The sequence below is a fragment of the Sphaeroforma arctica genome, assembly GCF_001186125.1.
Source record: "Sphaeroforma arctica JP610 unplaced genomic scaffold supercont1.339, whole genome shotgun sequence".
NCBI lineage: Eukaryota > Ichthyosporea > Ichthyophonida > Sphaeroforma > Sphaeroforma arctica.
The window spans coordinates 12,035-33,829 of record NW_014040219.1 but is presented as its reverse complement, the minus strand read 5'-3'; the positions used below and the strand labels follow the sequence as shown (position 1 = coordinate 33,829).

Below are 21,795 nucleotides of genomic sequence, written 5' to 3'. Positions count from 1 at the left end.
CGTCGTCGTCGTCGTCGACGTCTACTACGTATAGTATATATATATATATATATAATAATATATATATATATATATTATATATATATATATATAAAAATACCTCTGAATTAATTTATAAACTGTGAAGGAACCCGGGGTGGTCAGTACGTTTTTCGACGGGCGTATATAAACGGTTTTATTTACGTTCATAACCCCAAATGCTTCGTATCGTGTTGGGGTGGAACAAGATGTGATTGTTGGCTTGACGCGTCCAGACTCAATTACCTTGCTGCCTTGTTGCATACCTTTGTTATAATGAATACATGCTGCGATATGTAGTAGGTGCAACCCCTGATTATGCACACGTTTTTTGCTTTATACGGGATTTCATCTATATTCAGGCTTATATATTATGCAAAGTTGTATTGTGAATGCCCTTATACATTTTGCGCTCCTAGCAAAATGATAGCGCTCACTCGGCGCTAATCGGTCATTTACGCGCGACATGCGTACTTCCTCACAACAATAGCACGTTCATATACCTACCAGATGAATATCGATTGAATGTGCACATCTTCTCGTATACAAACACAGTATACAGCACATATTCGTCTCCTGCGCGCCCCAAGTTACAAGGAGTAGGTGACACAATTGCGCGTACACTCTTAACTGTCGTCAAGGTAGCAATTTATCGCTCTCTCATCTTATTATTCACTCAGAGATCTGTTCGAAAAGCCCGTGGGGAATGTCAAACTGTCCAGTTTATATATGGTGAGTGGCGTTTGGGTTTAATCGTAGTGTATATATAGTCCCTCAAGCAGTGTGTACGTTCTGGGTATTGTCCGGCTTTTGTGGCGCGCTCTGAGCTGAGTGCGTTGTTCTCGAATGTTTTTTTCCAATACAACCACAAGGGGTGATCTGAATACTCAGTGCCAATTCTCGTTGCGACGTTCTATTGCGGCATGCTAGTATATGAAGTTAGGTGATGAGAAGTGAGTCAGCTGTTTCGGCTGAATAGTGTGAACTTGCATGCACTACTAGTCTGTGCCACTGCAGTATAAATGGGAGCGTGTATATTTTGCACAGCGCACCTGTACAAACTGGAAGAAGCATGTTAATAGGCATATGAACTATTGGAGGTAGTGCAGGTATTTGCAGTTACCGTACATGTAGTCTGTCGGATCTATGGGTCGCAACTTCACCGGCCGAATAAGCGGGGTATGCGCAGTTTTTGGTACTTTTTGGGGACTAGGGCTTGGAATACCGAATAATATCATGTACAACTCAGCGGCAAATTATACTGTATTCTGTTTCCCCTTGACATAAGGCGCTGTGTTTGAAGCGGAATGAGTTGGAAGAATCGATGTTCGACTATAGATCACGCGTTACAGCCCTTTCAGAGTAAGTTATGAAGCAGCACGTATTACTCCTTTCCGTCCGCTCAATTTTAATTTGATCAGGCAACTCGGTGTGTTTGGATATCACTTCTATCGTTAACACAAATAGACATGACTACTGCGTGTATATACAGAAATGTGACATTGGTGCTGTACTGGTGATGAGCTACGTTGCACATATGTTGCTATTCGCATTACTGCTCTCTTTATCAAAGCCCGATAAGGCAATACTAAGATGCCTTGACTCATGCGTGATAATCCGACAGCGGCGAGAATCTCAGCCAGACTGATGTCGAGGAGTTAGAGAGGTCCAAAAAATCCGTCATGCAGAACTTTAATGAGTTTCAAACCTTGGGGTATGTCGCGCTTCTAACATGTCGACCCACTGTCACGGAGTCGTCTTTACACCATCTGTAACAGTTCTGTGTAAATAGTTTCAGCCATCTGACATGGCCTCTGGGTTGTCAATATCTGTCAACTCTATTTTCAAAAAGTCTTGACAGCTTCAAAATGTGTGCTACATTGAGGTACCTCTCGACGCTCGTATTGCGCTCTGATTTTGAGTATTAATTGTTCTCTTTCAAAATTTTCTTCAGAACAACCATCGAGAGACTGCCGGCTAATACACCAGCTACACAACGTTTGCAACAGTCGATAAACAGATACGCATCTTTATTCTTACAAACAGCCAAAGTTGAACACATGCGAGACTTGACAATTGCATCCGGAGGTACGATCTCCGACTAATAAATCCCTATTGATATGAAATTTGTGGTCGTAATTCAAATTGCATCATTCTGCCAGACTCGTCAGATGTCGAATGCGCTTGCAATAAATTCCTGTTAATCTGTCTAATTATTATTTGAATTTTGCGCTACTGAAGTAGCTGATCCATTTTTTGTGTTTGAAAACAAGGATACACTTAAGCTAATTTACAATAAGTGCCGTATGTGCTACAAATTTAAATGTATATGCTGCGGTGGTATGGCATCTATCCTAATCTTTCGTTGTATATCGGCTTAACGTACCAAGTAGTTTGGTTCGGTAAATAGCATTCACTACATTATTCCGGCCTTGTGCATTCTCCTCCGTCAAATTGCAGAAGCATTGGTTTTAATGTTTGAGATACCCGTGAAATTCTGGTCAACAATATTACTGTTCGCCCCGTCCTAGTTTTGTTTTGTATAAACGATAGTACATTTTTCAATTATCACCCCTTTTAAAGTCCGAGCGCCTCGGTTTGTAGCTGGTGGCAGAGAAGCGGATTCTCGAACGATCCTCAAAATGAAGTGGCTACCCACCATTCTTGTGTGGCGTGTCCGAGATGGATTGAAGTAAATGTGTTGTTTACTTCATGGTCAATATTTTGAGTGCATGCGAGCCCCTTAAAATTACATATTTCTACAGGTGTCATTGTTATCTGATGGGAGACAGAACAGAGCGATCGTTTTTAAAGTATAATTAACAATGGGTTTTTCTTAACACTGTAAAAAAAGAGGCGGAATCCACGAATCGAACGTGGGGCCTGACCCACCCTAAGGGTCAATCATACCACTAGACCAATTCCGTTTTAAATAACTTTTTGTAAAATCATATAGATAATTCAATCATTTTAAGCAATATTTTAACTTCAGGTTAAAAAGGAAACTATAAATATATTTATTTTTTAAATACAATGTTTGAGCCATCGGACGACACGCACCAAGTTTGTTGTTGTTTTTAGCATTCAAGCGCAATGCATAGGTTAATATTCTCCCTGTAAACTCTTTGTTTAGCGGACGAATTTCGTCTATTCTTATTACAGCTACTTTTATTTAATATATGTTCTGAGCTTTATCAACCTAAACAAGTCGCCACACGCACCTTCAAATCAACTTTCGAAACTTAATTTCACTATTGGCGATCGCTACTGTAATACACATGATATTATAAGTTCTGCCACATTCCTAGTATCTATCTAAGTTTTGTACCTCTTGTGCCTTTTGCGATACTTTAGGCAATCAATTACTTTAACTTTGTTGGCCTTAAAGATCAGATTATGTTCCACATGATATACACATGGTTCGGCCACTGTATTAATATACACACACAAAATACCTTCTGTATCTTTAGTATAGTATATACAATACGCATTTTAATCTACTAGTGCGAATTATGCGGACGCAAGAGTTGTATCGTATCTTCAAGCATCAGCGCACACATGTGGAATAGCATACAACAGTTCGATTCTACTGGTGATTGGTATCATTTCAAAACTTAAAGCAGACAGTTCGTGCAATAGATATGAGTACTTACAAATTGGCCATTTATATTCCATTTTCAGAAACATCAGTACATTTTGTACGGGGGGGGGGGGGTGAATAGCGACTTGGTCGTATTTCTCTGACGCGTGCTTGTATCATACAGCGTAAATTAGCTTATGATACGCTTCATCAAAACGCTATGTAAACATCAAAAAGATCAGCATCATTTTACTCACAGCAGGCCCAGTAACTGGTGAGTGAGATGGAAAGGCAGACGGAGAGTGTCTAACGGCACGAAATTGAATAAAATCTATTTGCTCGTTTTGCTGCTATATTTCTAGTAGTACCTCGTAGTACCATACTAGAGATTCATGAATGTTTAGTGGTGATAATTATGTCCGTTGCTATCGGTACGAGTGTTTTTTACATGCCGACATTTAAATGTAAGCGACACTGGCATACTCGACAAGGCTATTCTCAAGCACAACCATAATATTTGAAAGGTGGCTTATCTGGTGGAATTATATCTCAAGAACAAATTTTTCTACGTCCTCCGACATGTACATTCGCGGTGAAAAGGGTTGATTCCAGCTAGTACACGTATTTCAGCCTTAGTTATCCAGAAATTGGTATTATTTTATCTAAAGTGCGGAATAAGTGGCACAATCTGCCCAGCTAATGGTTGTAAAAACATGAACGTGCAAACCACCTATCGGCTGACATTGTGATCTTTATATAAAATAACGAACACAATTTTCGGAATTTAATTTTTGCCAAATCTTTGATGAGCATGGCAGCTCCTCCCATATATACGTATAGCCTTTTGGTACCTCGAAACAGAAAGTTTACGTCGTCAGATACTTGCTCAGTACAGTATTAATTCCTCGCATATGTGTAACTGTCAGTCAAGAGCTATGGGATTCTTAAACAAGACTACCTTGGTTCATTGAAAACTTCGGTGAACAATAACACACAACGATATTAGGCAGCTAATTATTCTGATACCTTAAAGCTGAAAGTTTCGATCGTTGATGAGTACGGCAGCGTTTCCTCGCATAAATGTGACTATCAGCCAAGGTTAAGGTAGCTTCAAACAAGACTATGCTGTTCCACTAAAAACTTTGACACCAAAAGAAAGCGATAAAATAATGGAAGCAAGCACATATAGATATGGGACAATGGACACTGAACATTGTACATCACACGACAAAGGAGGCGCAGTTGCCGCCATTTTGCTGATGTTGACTTTCACCTCGGTACGCTATGAAATGAAAATTGTTGCCCGATTAGTAAGAAGTCCGTTAGTGCTCAATTATGTTCGAAACTCTCCAGATTCGTGCAAACCAGCCAACCGTGCATACCATATTGTCATGTACCCTTCAAACCGAAGCCTAGAATGTTGCGTAGATAATCCGTTTTCTCTAAAGACATTGGGGTGATAGTCGAAGAGTTTTTCCCGGCGGTGGTTCTCAAAAGCTTTTACCACTATGATAGGCATACGCACTCCGTTTGCATGGGAATGTCTTCAAGGCATATTTTGGCTCTTCTACTTTGCCTTTTATCAGTGTGGCAAACTTTTCGACAAATATAGTATAGCACACTCGCTGTCCTCCATTGTAGATATTGCTACATTTACACTACTTTAATGCTACGAGTACAAATGCCATAAGGCTGGATATTCATTTTGCATATTTGTACGGTTTGGTAAAAATTTATTACTCAAATCATGACAAATTAAAGTTCGGCATAGCATCTTGTGGTACACATCTGAGGATTGTCAATTGCCACGTATTGTGTAGTAAAAGTCCACTTAAACCACTATCAGTGTGGAGTTGAAATTAGTTTACAATTAATTCACACGAGGTGAATTATTTGTAGACCACGTAGACAATCAAATATAAGAATAAATACACCGCACTGAGCCTCAGGGAGACTCAGTAGGTTTTAGTATCGTATTTTGATGTGTTTACTACAATTGTATGTTAAAACCCTGTGTGTCGCTCGCCAAAGTCCAGCAAGTATACATACCTGACATCGACACATTAAATAGTGTCACCTATTTTGATATTGCTAGCAATATTTGAGTACAGTCTTTTATCGATCATAAAACACACTCAAACTATCTCGTTCAGTAATTTTTTACAACCACACCAAAACTAGTGTAACTTTACAATCCAAATATCAACACAACAAAGTGTGGCCTACATTGCATATACAATTCCCTCTGTACCTATCAATCTGGATTCTCCGTATTGGGCTGTAAAGAACGTATCTAACCGTTTCTGTGGTATATATAAAAGTCGTTTTGTACTAAAATTTGTCACCAATCGATGAGTCATTTAAATTGTTCTTTCTGTCTTTTTTATGGCAGTCCATTTACGATTATGACACCCTATTGATCACTCACAGCTTTTGAATATGATAGCACGGTTGAGCAATTCAAACGACGAGTGACTATAAATGTATGAAAGAGTTTATTTTACATTGTAAATGTACTTGCAAAAAAGATGGTTCAACTTTGCCTACAAAACTTGGATAAATACGGACAAGCTTTGTTTCGACAATTTAATCGTCTAATGACCAGAACACCGCTATTAAAGATGATAAAGGAACATGATATCATACTACACGTCTATAGCCATATCATTAAATAAGATTCAATTCTTTTACTACTCGTCATTGTTGTTCACGATTGGTGTGCAAAGATATCGTGCTACACCAAATTTTCCAGCTTAGACTCCGCATTTTCAATCAGTGAATATCTGTAGCAATATAGTTGAAAAGTTTAACAACCTTCCTACTCGTCATACCTGCCTGCACTTGGCAGCCATCCCCTTGATTCGTTTATGAAAGACGTGATCTTGTGATATCTATATCTCGTGGTTACATGAAATTGAGATCACAAACTATGATGAAGATTACATAACTGTATCGAGAAATACACGTCATACACTTCACAATTATTATTATGAAATATTCCAAAGTGCAAAATGACCATCATAAAACTATGGTTAAATACTCATCAAGTATACGAATATTTGAGAGTAAGGCGCACTGATAAAATTCTCGCAATGCACTTTCAAGAATCAAGCAAGACAACGAGTATAAAGAACGAAGTACTGACTGCGAACTGGCCTAGATTGATCACAATATTAACATGCTGATCGATCGCTTACGTTTAGACTTGCCCCAATTTATGATTAACCATAGTAAATACAATCTAATTGACAAATGACCAAGGGGAACAAAAATTACTAGCAGTTGAGAAGAAAGACACAAATCGTAAGAATTACTGGCACTTCTTTAAGATTTAATGTCTTTAGATTTAGGTTGTTGAACTGGTATGATATTTTGGCCGCATAACGAGAAACTTCTCTATAGAGTGAACCTTGGTTGGTAATATGAACTATTTGTCCACTTCCTCGCATATCGCTGATCGATTTTTGGGTATAAAAACTATCTCGATCTGCTCAAAACATACATACAACCCGATTTCATGAAATTCCGGACAATTCTTTGAGATTTTGATAAATACGATTAATTTTAGTTTGTTTAAATGATATGTTGTTTTGAGCGCAGTACGAGAACCTTTCCAAATGTCAGAAAATATACAATCATTTCAAACTTTGTTGGTATTATGTCATGTCTGTTCACGTGCTTGCATTTCACCGATCGTATATGGGTGCGGAAAACTATCTCGACCGGTTTTGAATATATGTACAAACCGATTTCATTTTTTTCTATCCGTTTAGTATTCTTACCCCAGTGCTTCCCCACGATTGAACATGTCTCACTCTAACTTGTGATTGAAGGTCGACCTTAACGGGAGCTCTTGAATCGATTAGTGAAATTGAATGATCTGAACATTAGAGAAAATAGTAAGAAGGTGATGTAATCTCAATACCTATATTCTAGTTTTATTGAATTACAGTTGTTGACTATACGATTTTTTTATTAGTTCTAGTTTTATTGAATTACAGTTGTTGACTAAACGAATATTTTTAGCAGACTGAAGATTAAGCTCAAAGTTTCCTGACTTATATAGACGCTACTCTCCGTATAGTACGTCAGTATAAACCCTTACATCTAACAGTGCTTTAGTACATAAAGCGCTGTAAAATACGAACCACTAAACTATACTTGGGTAAAATCCTCCAACATTTAGAACACCTTCATCTACTCTTCAGTAAAATACTCTGCCATTCTATTGACTCTAAATGGTTGAGTTTGAGAGACTACAGATCTCAAGCAAGTTTCGATAGCAAGAAAACTCTTTTTCTTGAACGTAATCACAAGAGTTGCGTCACTCCGAAAAGCGGATCAAATTATTAACCACATCATGTTAATAATACATTTGCTCCTATGAGAGCATTGCTCCGAAAGCCGATACCTAGGAGATAATTTATCTGAAAGCCAAGCAACATTAATTGATCGGCGTAAGAGCGAGTAGCAGAGATTATGCTATAGAACAATATCTAAGTGTTAAAGTGTTCTGCAAAGGGTTTCTCCTACTGACCATATGAGTTTTCAATCTGGCCAACCCAAGCGGTTGAACACTAGCACAAACACCTTGAGTATAAAACCAAAGGTGAGGTTGCAAATAAATATATACAATTACGCTTTATTCAAAGACTACCATCTTACACTCTAACAGAGTTTACACCTCCCCAATGAACAAGACACAAATATGTCGAGTTCATTCTTTCAACGATTTTCAAAGTTGAGCATTACGCAAAACCGGATCACTAGCAAATTGGAATGCACGCTTCAAAGCAGTCCAACGTGTAGTTGAGAAACGATCCTCCAAACTCGAGTCCAGGACATCTGTGACAGTACCAGGGCCTTCACCTCAAACAGCCATCGACACGATCTCTTTCCCATATAAACCAAAACGACTATTATGCGTATCCAACCAACGCTTGCCCATGTCCATTGTACGCATAGCAGTAACCAATTGTGTCAATTCATGAGCAGTAGCCTTACCCACACCAGAATACCGATAGACCCGTACCAAATAGGGTTCATTAAGACGCGATGACAGACTGTTCACGAGTTGTATTCTCTAATCGCTCCTGAAGCTGATCCCCACGCAATGTATGCACCTTGCCATCAATCCGGACCTTATACATACCCTGCGATTCACGCATCACCGCAACACCTCGTGCCATATAAGATTTCTCCAACTTATTGCCTTCACGCGTCGCTAAACGCAATTCCAACTGACCTGGTTGCCATACTGGAGCCACTCGCTTACGTTTATCGGCTGCCCTCAACTGTGAACCCTTCACAATCTCATCCCTAATAGAAACGGCTCGATCACGTACCGCTGCTTCACTCAATACTTCCAACCCCAAAACATCCAATAAATTCGCCCGAAGTACCATATCAACTTGCGTTGTATATTGCCGCCCTAACCAATCAACAATCGTACGCAGCACACGCCCAGCACGCCTATTGCCCTGATGCCAATTAACAGACACATAATGGCACTCCGCACCCCTCTCTGCCCAAAAATCTTGCATCTCATCGGAGACAAAAGGGCCACCCTGATCTAATACCACACGCTTCGGTGTACCCCAGGGAAGAACCTGCTGCTGCAGAAACTCCAACACACCCTTAGAGTTTTTCTCACTAGCCATATATGGCCTACACCATACCATTCGAGAGAACTGATCAATAGCAACCACCACTCCTTCAAAACCATGTTCAGTTTTGGGCAATGACAAGTGATCCATGCCAATCCACATCCCCACACTAATCGGTCTGTCAGGTTACATAAACACCAACACCCCAGTATCACCTCGTGTAAGATTCGGTCTATCAAGGCGATATTAACGCCTTAGAGTAATTAAACGCGTAGGTAAAATCTAAGTATCGTGAAATTCAAAGTAAATAAACGAAATGAGTCTTTTAGTAAAGTTAGGATTGCCTCGTGAAAACAGCAATACTCTGAGGGATTGTGAGGCTGAGATATTGATCAGTAATCCTCTCCGTACTGTTTTCGCCGAAGGGATTTTATTTAGTGTTTCGTTGTCGCTCTAATAGAAACTAGGGTATGTTTCGTTGGGGCGAATCCGAGAGACTCATAAAATCCTATCTTTAGAAAAAAAATAAAAGTAAAAAGTAAAATACTCTTGATGTCCTTAGTTATTGCATTAATCAATAACTTGCCACTTATCAAGAATTACCGACTTAGCCTTCATCAGACTGGCACATCTGGATGGCTGAACGGAGGATAAACTAGGTAACGTTAATAGTCCCTAGAAACCTATATTCGGTTGAGCCATTTCGCTACCGAGGTATTCAGATATAAATAAATTTGGAAAGTAAATATAGTTCTATTAATAGAACTAGACCAACTCTTATGTTTGGTATTTTACTGGGGCCATTTAATGGCCTCATCCAAATATTTGATATGTAAAATGGAAAAGGTATTAATTAATAAAACCGTTAAAAACTATTTAGGGAACTTAAGTTCCTCGTACTATTAAGAGTACGTTTATAGTTTACGTACTGCTTAAGAGTACGTTTATAACATCGAGTCTAATGTAGAGGCCCAGCTATTACACTCGCAGCTTAGTCACCTGCTGACACGCAACACAGCTCTTCAAAACCCCAGCCACTTGCGACTTCTGTACCTCATCACTATATTTCTGATGCAAGAAGGCAAACGTACGATCAACACCAACCTGCGCAATTGTCTGGTGTATCAGATTGATAATATAGTCCTGCAACATGCGAATCAAATCTGACCACACACCCAATCCCACACAATCAATTTGTGCTGCCGCAGTCTCTTCTGGATCCCACCCACGCAACACACCACTGTCCACCACCACATAAATCTGCTGCTGCAACAGACGTAGTCAAACCCGAAAATCAGAGTCTTCACTCTCAGCCGCAGTACGCTCAAGAAACACCAAGCGTTCCCTCAACGCAACCATCCGCGCCATACGATACTCTACATTTTTATGCACAGCTCTCATCGACATGTCTACATTAACATCCACTTCAGGCAACCCCATCTGTGCACAAGCCACAAACTTCACATTCTCAACCGCTATAGGAATCATAATCGGATCGAACCACCATGGCATACGACTGAGACCATCCGCAACCCCATTTTGTGCTCCCTCGAGATAAACCACATACATATCAAAAGAACGAATATGCAAAACATTACGATATCGTCGCTTCCCTACAGGACCCATAGAGAACTCAAATTGCATCAAAACACTCAATAAGGGTTCATGATCCATATCAGCCCGCACACAAAAAGAGATCGTCAAATCTAAGGCTCAAATTTCTTGAACCCATAGGCCAAAGCAATCAATTCACGATCAGTCTCAGATAGATTTGCATGAGAACCTATCTTAGAACTAACAAAGCCAACTGGCAGCCTTCGCCCATCCCTCCATACACAGAGAGACGCACCTACTCCCAAATCAGATGCATCAGTCTGCATCCTCAACTGCTCATCCTGAGCCGGCTCAGCTAACACCACTTGCGCCTTTAACAACTCACGCACCGCCAAGAAAGTATGCTCCTGAGGCTCACCCCAGCAGAAACGCACCCTCTGCATAACAAGATCACTAATAGGCGCCAAAATCTTGGAAACCCAGGAACATATTTCGCCCATCAGCCAAAACATTGATACAATGACCGCACTTGAGCCTTCGTATCTGGTCTTGGCATCGCCAACAACGCCTGCAACTTGTCATCACTAATCATAGACCCCTGTGTCGTCACCGATCGTCCCATAACAACAATAGGTTCATCTTGATAAGCAAAATTACATTTCGCTAAACGCAGCTGGATGCCCTTCTTCTTAAATCGACATATCATCTCAACAATATCAATACAATGTTTGTTTGCATCATTCGCACCTAAGCCCGTATCATCAATATATGTTTTACACCCACTTATACCCTCTAAAGTCTCATCCATCAACTGTTGAAAAACAAAGGAGGCCTTTTTAAGCCCAAAAGGCATCCCGATATATTGAAACCGTTCACCCCATGGTGTCAAGAACGCAGTTACTCCTCTACTCTCCGGAGCTACCATCAACTGCCCAGAACCATTCCCTGCATCAACATTGGTCTTATACTTGAACTCACGGACTGACGACAAAAATTCATCCTCTGTCGGAACAGGATACATCCCAGCCTCCAGCTGATGATTAGTCCTCAGATAATTTATACACATTCGCCATTCCTTTGCTTCGTCATAATTAGATGTACCTCCAGGGACCTTAGGTACCAATTTCGGCACCGTGAGCCAATCCGTATTCAGCATCCGTTCAATCAACCCAGCCTCCAGCAAGGCATACACCTTCTGCCTCATGATCTGTATTAAACACATAACATTTTCTTTATACACCTGCCGCACAGGCACCTGCAACATACGATCACGAATAAGCCTCGGCTTTTTATCATTATATGCAACCTCCCTAATCTCCGCCACTAACATTGCTAACACCTCAAGACTCCTATCAGCATCCACAGCCAACTGGTCTAGCCCATCGCTCTCACTTTATACCCCGAATCCCACCCATCATCCTTCTGTATATGATCAAAGGGTGTAAAAAGAAATACCGCAACATGCTGAATATAATCCAAGACTGGTGCAGTCGCCTGCGTCTGAACCCACGTCCCAAAATCCTCAGCTGTCTCGCGCTCTATTTGCACTGGAAAGAGCGTATACTTTGTTATACCCTGTCGCCTCAGTACTGCTCCCGTGAGACCATGTAAATCTAACTCCCTACATCCAAACAATAAATCTGCTTCATACGGGACCAAACCATCACCCATGCATCAAGCTTCACCACACGCTCACCCACTAAAGTTGGCACCGTCACATCTAAATATCTCACTTGATACTCCACAAACATTGGTCCACCAAACCCATTCACCCACTCACCACACAGATTGTTTCTCACCGCCAAACCCAGATTCTCGGCCACATCTTTAGAAATCATAGACATATCTGCCCCATGGTCAATAAACGTACGCACATACTTGTCTTCTGTTGCCAAATAAGCATCAACCACGGGCAAAAGAGACCCTTCCAAAGCTGCAGTTGCCGCATACGAATACGTCTTCCCATGCACATCCAGCCGCTGTCCACCCACAACATCATTACTTGGCATAACTGCCATAGTCACCCCTGCCGCCACTGCCGGCTGCACACACTCATCTGGACAGTGTTTAGCAGAATGCCCTTTCTTGCTACATCCATGACAAATCACCTCTTTCAAGACAGGACATTCTCTAACATAATGCCCTACTTCCTTACAAAATTGCACGGACCACGCAACCTACTCATTGCGCTCGTACCTGCACCAGCTACCTGACGAGCCGCAGCCGCTTGAAACTGCTTCTGTTTTGCCTCCATACGCACCTGATGTCTACGATTTGCTTGATTTTTATCAGCCTGTTGCTCTTTCGCATACTAACGCATACACGTCAACTGTTCTAACACATCCGCCAAACCACCACTATTAAATAACTTCAAACCCATATTCTTACAGCTATACTACCATCAAACAAAGCTTTTACCAGACTCACCGTACGAGCTGACAAATCTTTCAAATCCTCAGGCCCTTTCTTCCAAGCATCAACATTATCCGCCAATACTAGGATAGATTGAAACCAATCATCATCCCTAAGCAACGGAACCAGCCACCTCGAACCATGCTGTCCTCCTTTGAATGCATTCTTTCGTAGTTGCTTAACTAATGCCTCATACTGCTGCTTATTCTGCTTCAACAAATCCTTCGACGCAGCTATCGCATCCTCGTCATCAGCCTCTAACTCACTATCCTCTACCCTCTCATCTTCAGACTCATCAATATCCTCAAATGCATCATGTTCTTTCAATGCTTTTATTTGCCTCATTCACCGCAATCACATAACGCGCTCTATTATCCTTCAATTCTCTTAACGCCAAAATTACTTTATCCGGCTTATTACGCCACAGACCTATTGATTTCGTAAAATCAGCTTGCGATTCGCCTATCTCAAACGAGTCCTTGAACATAGAATACAGAGCTGCTGCCGCCATCCTCAAGTCTTTCGGCTTTCTTCAAGTTCTAATCGCGTCTCAGGAGTGACCTCCTGCGAAATAAGCACAGCAGGTCTCGAGCCTCCCTTCTTCAAAGCCGTTTCATAGGCCTTCGTCTTCTGCACCCTAGCCTAGCAATCCATCAGCACCGTCACCGGCTCCCCTCTGACATGCTTCCACAATGGTTCATTCACTACTTTCTATACATACGCCATTTTCTACTAACGTTTAGTTGTAATCTCAAATTCCTATCTTCTAGTTTTATTGAATCAAAGTTGTTGACTAAACGAATATTTTTAGCAGACTGAAGATTAGCTCAAAGTTTCCTGGCTAATACAGACCCTACTCTCCGTGTAGTACGTCATTATAAACCCTTACATCTAACATTGCTTTAGTATATAAAGCGCTGTAAAATACGAACCACTAAACTATGCTTGGGTAATATCCTCCACCATTTAGAGCACCGTCATCTACTCTTCAGTAAAATACTCTGCCACTCTATTGATTCCAAATGATTGAGTTGACAGTGACCCTTCACCATTTTTTAAATTTTATTTAAACAGTACTCGGAAATTTATTTTTTTGGTATTCCAAACCGACCTGTATGCCTCCAGCACATGAGTTTGTTATGAATAGAAATTTCTCCCATATTGAATCATAGATAGCTGTAGAACCTGCAGAATGATATGGTAAGATATACTGCGTGATATGCCCATTACTTATGCTGTGAATTTTATATTGGAATCCAAATGTACCAGTATTTGCCCAGGTACTGCATTTAAGAAGTTCAACAGCCTTGGTTGTTGATGTAAATGAACTATTAGTATGATCAATTGATTGTATCATGACCAACACGGATTGCGCAGTATTTGGTAATGATTTTTCGAAGCAGTAACATCTCGGCTGTTAGAGTGTTTTAGTTCGATATATGAACCGATTATCGATGTGTATATAATCGTGCGATTAACAAAACTATAAATAAAGCAGCCGCAGGTAAGCACACTCGACCATGTATTCTGCCCAATGCTGAGTTTAACTATTGAAGAATCATAGTGTGTTCAGGCTGTTCTGAATAATCCACCATACCAACACTCGCTATAAATTTTTGTCTATTATAGTACAAAATTATAAATCAAGCAGCTGTTGTTAGGCACACCCAATCATGTACTGTTCCTAATGCCGAGTTTATATAGTTATCATGCTCAGACTGTTCTGGATAGTATCCCTTCCTGGCCAAGTAAAGAAGCATATATCTAAATCGGGGTTGTGCCTTCTGTATAGAGTCATAATTTAAGTACTATATGACCAGGTCACAAAAAGGAACACAACTACGCCTACTTCACATAGGGTGGCCAGGTATAGTGGTGTTGTATAGTTACTACACACAGTACGAAATAGTATGCCTATGTTAACGTACATAATCTATTCGATGCCAAAATACATACACTCCAAATAAACAACTCGCCCTAAAATCCCGTCTATTATTACAAGGCTGTGACCACCATATGGTACAGTTAGATTGAACCACCAACCCTTCATCACAACATCACGTACAGAACAACAAGTCGGCTATTATATATAATGAGACAATCTAGTTAAAAATGTATTGTAAAAGTGCCACATGTGGATACAAGATAAGTTGCTTACAATTTTTCGATAGTATGTATAGTGTGTGTGGAAGCAGTTGAAATGCAAAGTGTGTGAACATTTAAAGCATATTAACACGCTGATTTGAAAACAAGAAAAAGTAACACGTGTGAGGTGGGTTTATGCTTCTACGTTCCACGAAGGAAATATAATAATAGTACGAGCGATATTTCCAATCATACATTGGAAGTATAAATATACAAGTAGATTCGACTGACACACGTCGGTACGAGGTCGCATATGCAATTTACACGTCTTTTAGCTGCAAAACACTTGTCGATGTAAATGCGAACTCTGAGATAGATGTTCCCCAATAACTCAGATTCTATACGCGTTTCTCTTTTTCTCAGTATGATACAGTTGTAGAATCAGTGGAACTAAATCACAAGACAAGAAACATTAGAATATGAAAACAAATAATGGAAAATATATCCATAAATGAAAAAAAGTTTATAAATTATACCCACAACACGACTTATCGTTTGATAGACCCCACTCTATTTTATTTTTATTTTTATGTTCGCTACTACCTGTACGGGTGGTTGCTATGGTCAATTAAAATGTGATAGGTACCTACGCAGTACGCCACTAGTTGTCTTATTCCGTTCACATGGTCTATTTGATAGCATTCGAAAAGAATTGCAAAACAAATTTCGAAACTAAGCAATACTATGTTTATATGTTTGCCGTCATTTTAAGTTCAAAGCTTAGCTTCCAACCATTCGATACCATCCGACGCTATTGGGTTTCCTGCGTGCACGAATTGTCACTATGGTGCATTACTGTTGAAGGTGAAGACCATCTTTTGACGCAATTTCAGTCTAATAATTGGTACTGTCATTGACAAGATCGGGCGAAGTTGTCGGGTTGAGGTAAGCCATATTATAGACCGGGATATTGGACCATCGTAATTGACCCATCAGACATTTCTTGGAAAGTACAGTTTATTCGACCCATCGGTGCCCGACTTAAGTTTTATCCAAAAACTGGGTTTTTACAGTGTAACCGACACATAACCAAGTTATGGCAGGTAGCTTAGGGCTTGTGTTCATGATAGTTACGAAAGTTAGTGTCGTGAGATTAAAATGTGTTTGAGGCACACGGGTTGTATGTACTATACTTTTAAAGTCTTTATTCAAGGCAAAGAAAAAGATGGTGCCAGTCTAAGTATACATATGTTAGATTGTCCAGAAATGTAGACAATATTGCAAAGTCCCATCACACCTTTGAATAGTCAACTCTCAGTTTCGAGTTAAACCAACATTGTGGCAGAAGTTGTTACATATCATGATTCCGATCCTTCTGTGTACAACAAAAATAATAACAAACTGAACCGAACATAAATATGAACACTCGTGTATGTGCTAAGTATAGCGCCGCCATCCACCGTACTCGTTAGTGCGAGCGGCGCCAGACCGACGGTACCCAGAGCCTTCTGTCCGAAACCTGGGTCCGTCGTTTTATTAAGAACTTTGCTAAACTAAAATTGAATCCTCTGTTGTAGGGAGAGGCTGGGTAGATCTCCAAATGCCTAGGAATAGACTGAATGTCGATGCTTGCATTCGCAATGTGTGACTGGCTTATATATACAGCCAGCATTCACCACGGCCCCGCGTTTAAACATACCTTGTATACTATGATCCAATTAATCTCTCGGCCATATTTTACAGATAATAAAATCCCAGGTGATTTTATGTTTCACAAAAAATGAACACTCGTGTATGCGCCAAGTTCAGCACCGTCATCCACTGTACTTGGTAGTGCGACCGGCGCCGGACAGACGGTATCCAGGGCGTTCTGTCCGAAGTTCAATCCTCTACGGAAGCTCCACGCCTTCCCCGGCTACAAGTGTGTGTAACTTGGACAGCGAAAGCTAGAAGGTGGGAGGTTCGTTAGAGGGCAAGCCGTTCATGCTGATGAAGTGCGAGAAAGTCGTGGCTACACGCTTGTGGCCCTTGTCGGTACGACGCGAATAAATTCGGTTTACTTCGGATGTCCAGCGTTCTGTCATCCGATACGAAGTAAGTGTTCGCTGCATTGATTGGAATCTAAATTACACATGGTCAGTGTTTTCTTCAATTGTGCAGTGAACGTGTATTCTCATAGGGTTATCGATGTCCGTGCGAGTCAATTCACGAATGCACGGTACGGACTTACTATAGCCATAATCGCTGGTAATTTCGGTACGCATGTAGTAGTTGCTCGGTCGACATTAGTTTCGACACTGGCAAAGTGACTTTAGAGCGTAGTCATCAAACAAGCGTACGTCGTTGCCGCGGTGGATATGGATATGCTCCGAGTACGGTCAGTTCGCCAGCGCGCACAACGGTAAACCCCCTCACGAGAATGATAGTGTACAGCCGAACAGCCTGTAGATCGTGTCGGTTGCGGGCGATATATGGCATCAGTTGGCGTTGGATTGTGACAGGTGTCAACGGACGACGGTCGCGAATAGTGCCTTCAGCAACGCGTCTGCATCGTATGGCCTTCCGGAAGATTGCCACCAGTGGCCTGTGATGTATTGAGCGAAGTCGGTTCCAGATTCCTAACATTCAGCCAGCTACAGAACCAAATCCCGGGTAGTACATGTACTGGAAGAGCGCCCAATAGTACCTCTTTGGGGGAAGCGGGTTTTTGGCCACCAAGCAGTCCAGATACTAACTTTGTGCAATGTTTGCAGTACCCTTCGTGGATGGCCGAGTTGCGAACGTAAAGTTTATTTCGTCCGCCGTATCAGCGTTGTACCGAGTAGTTTTGATGCCAGATTGCGAGGCCTGATGATGTTCGAGCGGAACGTCAATCTGAGAGTGTCTGTTGCACTCTGTGGTGCTGTGTTTTTGAATATATATATATATACTATATCGATCGTTAGAATAACGAGTAATATGAGTGAGAGACGCCTGGTAGCGGTAAGTAAAATTGGAATGCGGCCAAAAACAATCACTGTATATTTTCAGTAAGGACACACTCGTATCACCCCCACGCAGCAAATGTTATGTTCAGGATATAATATATATATATTCGAAAGTTATCGATTGGGGTCAGCGGCCCGCAGCGAAGCGTGCTGTGAGTGTCTTTCCGTACACAGCCACTTGAGTATATATTTGGCTGTAGCTCTCTAACTTTCGACATTTCGTTGCGCGATATTGCATCTGACAAGCGTGTTAATACGTATTCAACAGTGCAATATGCTGCGGCCAAAAACAATCCGTGTATATTTTCAGTAAGGACACACTCGTCTCACGCCCACGCAGCATATTTTATGTTCAGGATATATATTATATATATATTCGAAAATTATCGATTGGGGTCAGCGGCCCGCAGCGAAGCATGCTGTGAATGTCTTTTCGTACACAACCACTTGAGTATAGATTTGGCTGTAGCTCTCTAACTTTCGACATTTCGTTGCGCGATATTGCATCTACAAGCGTGTTAATATACGCATTCAACAGGGCAATATACAGACAGTTCTACTTCTGTTAGATAGCGCAAAAAAAAACAAAAAAAACAGCATTCTTGGATATTGAACGATCAGCATGTAATGTCAGCGACGGCAGTCTGGGTGTCATAAAAATATATTCGAACGATGCGACCTTGAAACTCGTCACGGCCCAAAGCTAGCAGTTACACTACCACCATGAGCTCAAATGCACAAATAAATAAGGTTTGGGATCCGTCACGAGGTATTGAGTATGCATCATGAATCGGAATTTCCATTTTAAATGGTGGGCTCCCCACGACATGAAGAACTACTTATCCGTAGTCGAATTATAACCGCCTCCGCCGATGATGCTAGAGGCGTCTGAGGCTACGATCATATCCTCGCGAGGTAGTCGGGCAATCAGTGCTGTACCCGGTCAAGCTTTCAAAATGTAGGCAAGGGAAGCGAAATCGTTGCGAACCTCCCGAGGTACCCGCATATACTTGTGTTTTGGCCAACGTTTGCCCGTTGGCAGAAGCCAGTAAATTCGTTGTACGTAAGGCCGAGCCTGGAGGAATATTGTTAGTTAAATAACTTTCTCAGCGAAGGATGCGAGTGTGCCAAGTGTAGCTGTCGTCGTCAGTGAATGATAATCGAACAAGAGCAGATATTTAGCACATTTTGTCTCAGAGTTTCCGACTATTCGTCGTTGTATATTATATTATTTATGACATCAATCCATTCAGCAATAGGTTCGCCCCGATAACCTTTGCGGTAGAAATAGGTATATTTAGTGTTCAAGTACAGACAAGACAATGCGGATTTTCTACTTGTAGCGGCCTGGGATATGCATGAGAGAGAAGTCATTCGCCCAACGACCTGATGTCATATAAGCTTCGCGGAGGAATTAGCCAACAGCTTTTGCAAGTCGTTCATAGATGGCAGCTGAACTAGCGAGGCCAAAAGGTAGGCATACCTCAAAACACAATAGGTTTTCCACTGAAAACCAAGCAGACCAATGGCATCCTTGTGCACAGGAATTAATTGGAATGCGCCGACGATGTCAATGACACTTATGCTGGTGCCATGAGGACATTCGTTGATAATGTCTAAAAGGAGCGGAGGATAGTGTATTTGATAATCTCGTACTGGATTTCAGCATTCACGCTCTTCATTGTTCCCTTGCGAGGCTAAGATAAGTCATTAATACGTCGACAATTCTGAGTGCCGTCTGGTCGAATTGATATTGCTTGACTCGAAGGTGAGATACGATAACACTTAATTTCGAGTTGATCGCGTGTAAAGGGGCCAATTGGTGTGCCCGCTTGCAAATCCGACTAAATTTCAGCCAGAAATCCGACTGAATTCCAGCCAGATTTCCTGCGGTATTTTCGTGTACGGCTTTATGAACTTTTGTATATTTAAGACTTATCCCTAGCAAAATAATAGCCAAAACGAGCCCTTTCTATCAACAGCGGTTGCGTTTGGTACTGTTTGCGGTGTCTTTAACTTATGTACATGTGTGTGCGCATGGTAGGAACCGACCGGGGTCGAGGAGTTGCAGGCAACGGCCTACGTTACTCATATTGGTCAGATTTGTGCGCGTTGGCCGACTGAATTCCAGCCAGATTTCCTGCGGTATTTTCGTGTACGGCTTTATGAACTTTTGTATATATTACGATTTATCCCTAGCAAAATAATAGCCAAAACGAGCCCTTTCTGTCAGCATGCGAACAATGGTGTCATTTTCAGAGGGGTCATACACTAATAGGGCGTTGGCAACAGCGGCTGCGTTTGGTAATGTTTGCGGTGTCTTTAACTTATGTACACGTGTGTGCGCATGGTAGGAACCGACCGGGGTCGAGGAGTTGCAGGCAACGGCCTACGTTACTCATATTGGTCAGATTTGCGCGCGTTGGCTCCATGCGATGCCTTGTCCTTGCACACGGAGTTCGAGCACTCATGCTCGTGCCTGTAGTTGCGGTTGGAGCAAGCGCCATGACTGAAACGAAGACAAACACCCCTTGGCTGCCCATTTGAATTGTTCTGCGGATTTCTACGACTGTCGCAGACGTAGAAGGTAATCTCTATACTGCAGATTATGCAGTTTCAAGGTTGGCACAGAAATCGACTCTGGTGTTGTCCAAGTAGGAGCGATGTTCCACATTCAGCCGAGCTACGGCACTGGGTGTGCATTCGGTGAGATACTTACAGAGGGGTATCTGGCATGCGATATGATCGAAACGAGCTGTTTTATCCTAATCAAATTTCTCGTAGTGGAGTATGTTCAGCCCTAGGCAGATATGCGAGACACCCATGACATCTGCTGCGGAAGTGAAGGTCTCCTTCTTGACCCTCAATTTGGGAACTCCTGAATCTCTAAATGATGACTCAAATGCTTTCTCACGAATATGAACTGGACGCATGGCACGTTCCACTTCTTTCAGTGTAAGCATGTTACCTTTCACCAGTTTGTCTCTTTGCTGTTCTGACAGTGTCGGCAGAAAGGACCAGAGAACTGTATCGAATTCCAACTGAGTGCGGTTCGTGTTTCCATCGCAGAGGATGGCTAGCTACACTTGCATACACATCAGTTGTTGTGCATGTTCGGCAGATTGCTGTGCAAACAGATCCTTGACTTGGTCTTGGAACTGGAGCAGTATTATGGATGCAACCAAAGTTCCCTTGGCGGTTGCGGGCTTCTTGCCCTTCTAGTTCTTGTCCGTTTTGGGCTGTTTGCTTGTTCCTGTTTTATTGTTATCAGCTTCCCGGTCCTTTTTCTGTTTATCGAGCTCAGCCTCGTCGGTGGTACGTTTGTGAGGGTTCGATGTAGGCTCCTCAGGTTGGGGGCTGTCAGCAGATTCCTCTTCCGAGCCTTTCACCTGATATATTTCTTCCTCGGTGGAATCCGCTTGTTCCTCCTCTCTGAGAGGCAAACCATAGTTGTTAGAACTCATAGCTAAATCGGCAAACGTACGGCCTCGGAATAGACTGAGCGTCTATGCTTGTATTCGCATTGTGCGACTGGCTTATATATGCAGCCAGC

At 41.7% G+C, this 21,795-nt stretch overlaps 2 protein-coding genes and 1 non-coding gene across 3 annotated transcripts; all 3 read right to left on the bottom strand.

Moving 5' to 3' along the window:
• Positions 1 to 2,873: 2,873 nt before the first annotated feature.
• SARC_30113 lies at positions 2,874 to 2,945 on the bottom strand. Its single transcript has one exon. It is a non-coding gene; the product is annotated as a tRNA-Pro (tRNA).
• Positions 2,946 to 12,371: 9,426 nt separating this feature from the next.
• SARC_05363 (hypothetical protein) lies at positions 12,372 to 13,515 on the bottom strand (the record flags this gene model as incomplete). The annotated part of the gene is made up of 3 exons (XM_014300775.1): positions 12,372 to 12,814; positions 12,955 to 13,069; positions 13,186 to 13,515. The coding sequence occupies 3 exons, from the start codon at positions 13,513 to 13,515 to the stop codon at positions 12,372 to 12,374; spliced, it is 888 nt and encodes a 295-aa protein (XP_014156250.1).
• A 7,898-nt stretch (positions 13,516 to 21,413) lies between these two features.
• On the bottom strand, positions 21,414 to 21,706 carry SARC_05362 (hypothetical protein; the record flags this gene model as incomplete). The annotated part of the gene is made up of 1 exon (XM_014300774.1): positions 21,414 to 21,706. The coding sequence occupies one exon, from the start codon at positions 21,704 to 21,706 to the stop codon at positions 21,461 to 21,463; it is 246 nt and encodes an 81-aa protein (XP_014156249.1). The 3' UTR covers positions 21,414 to 21,460.
• Positions 21,707 to 21,795: the final 89 nt, after the last annotated feature.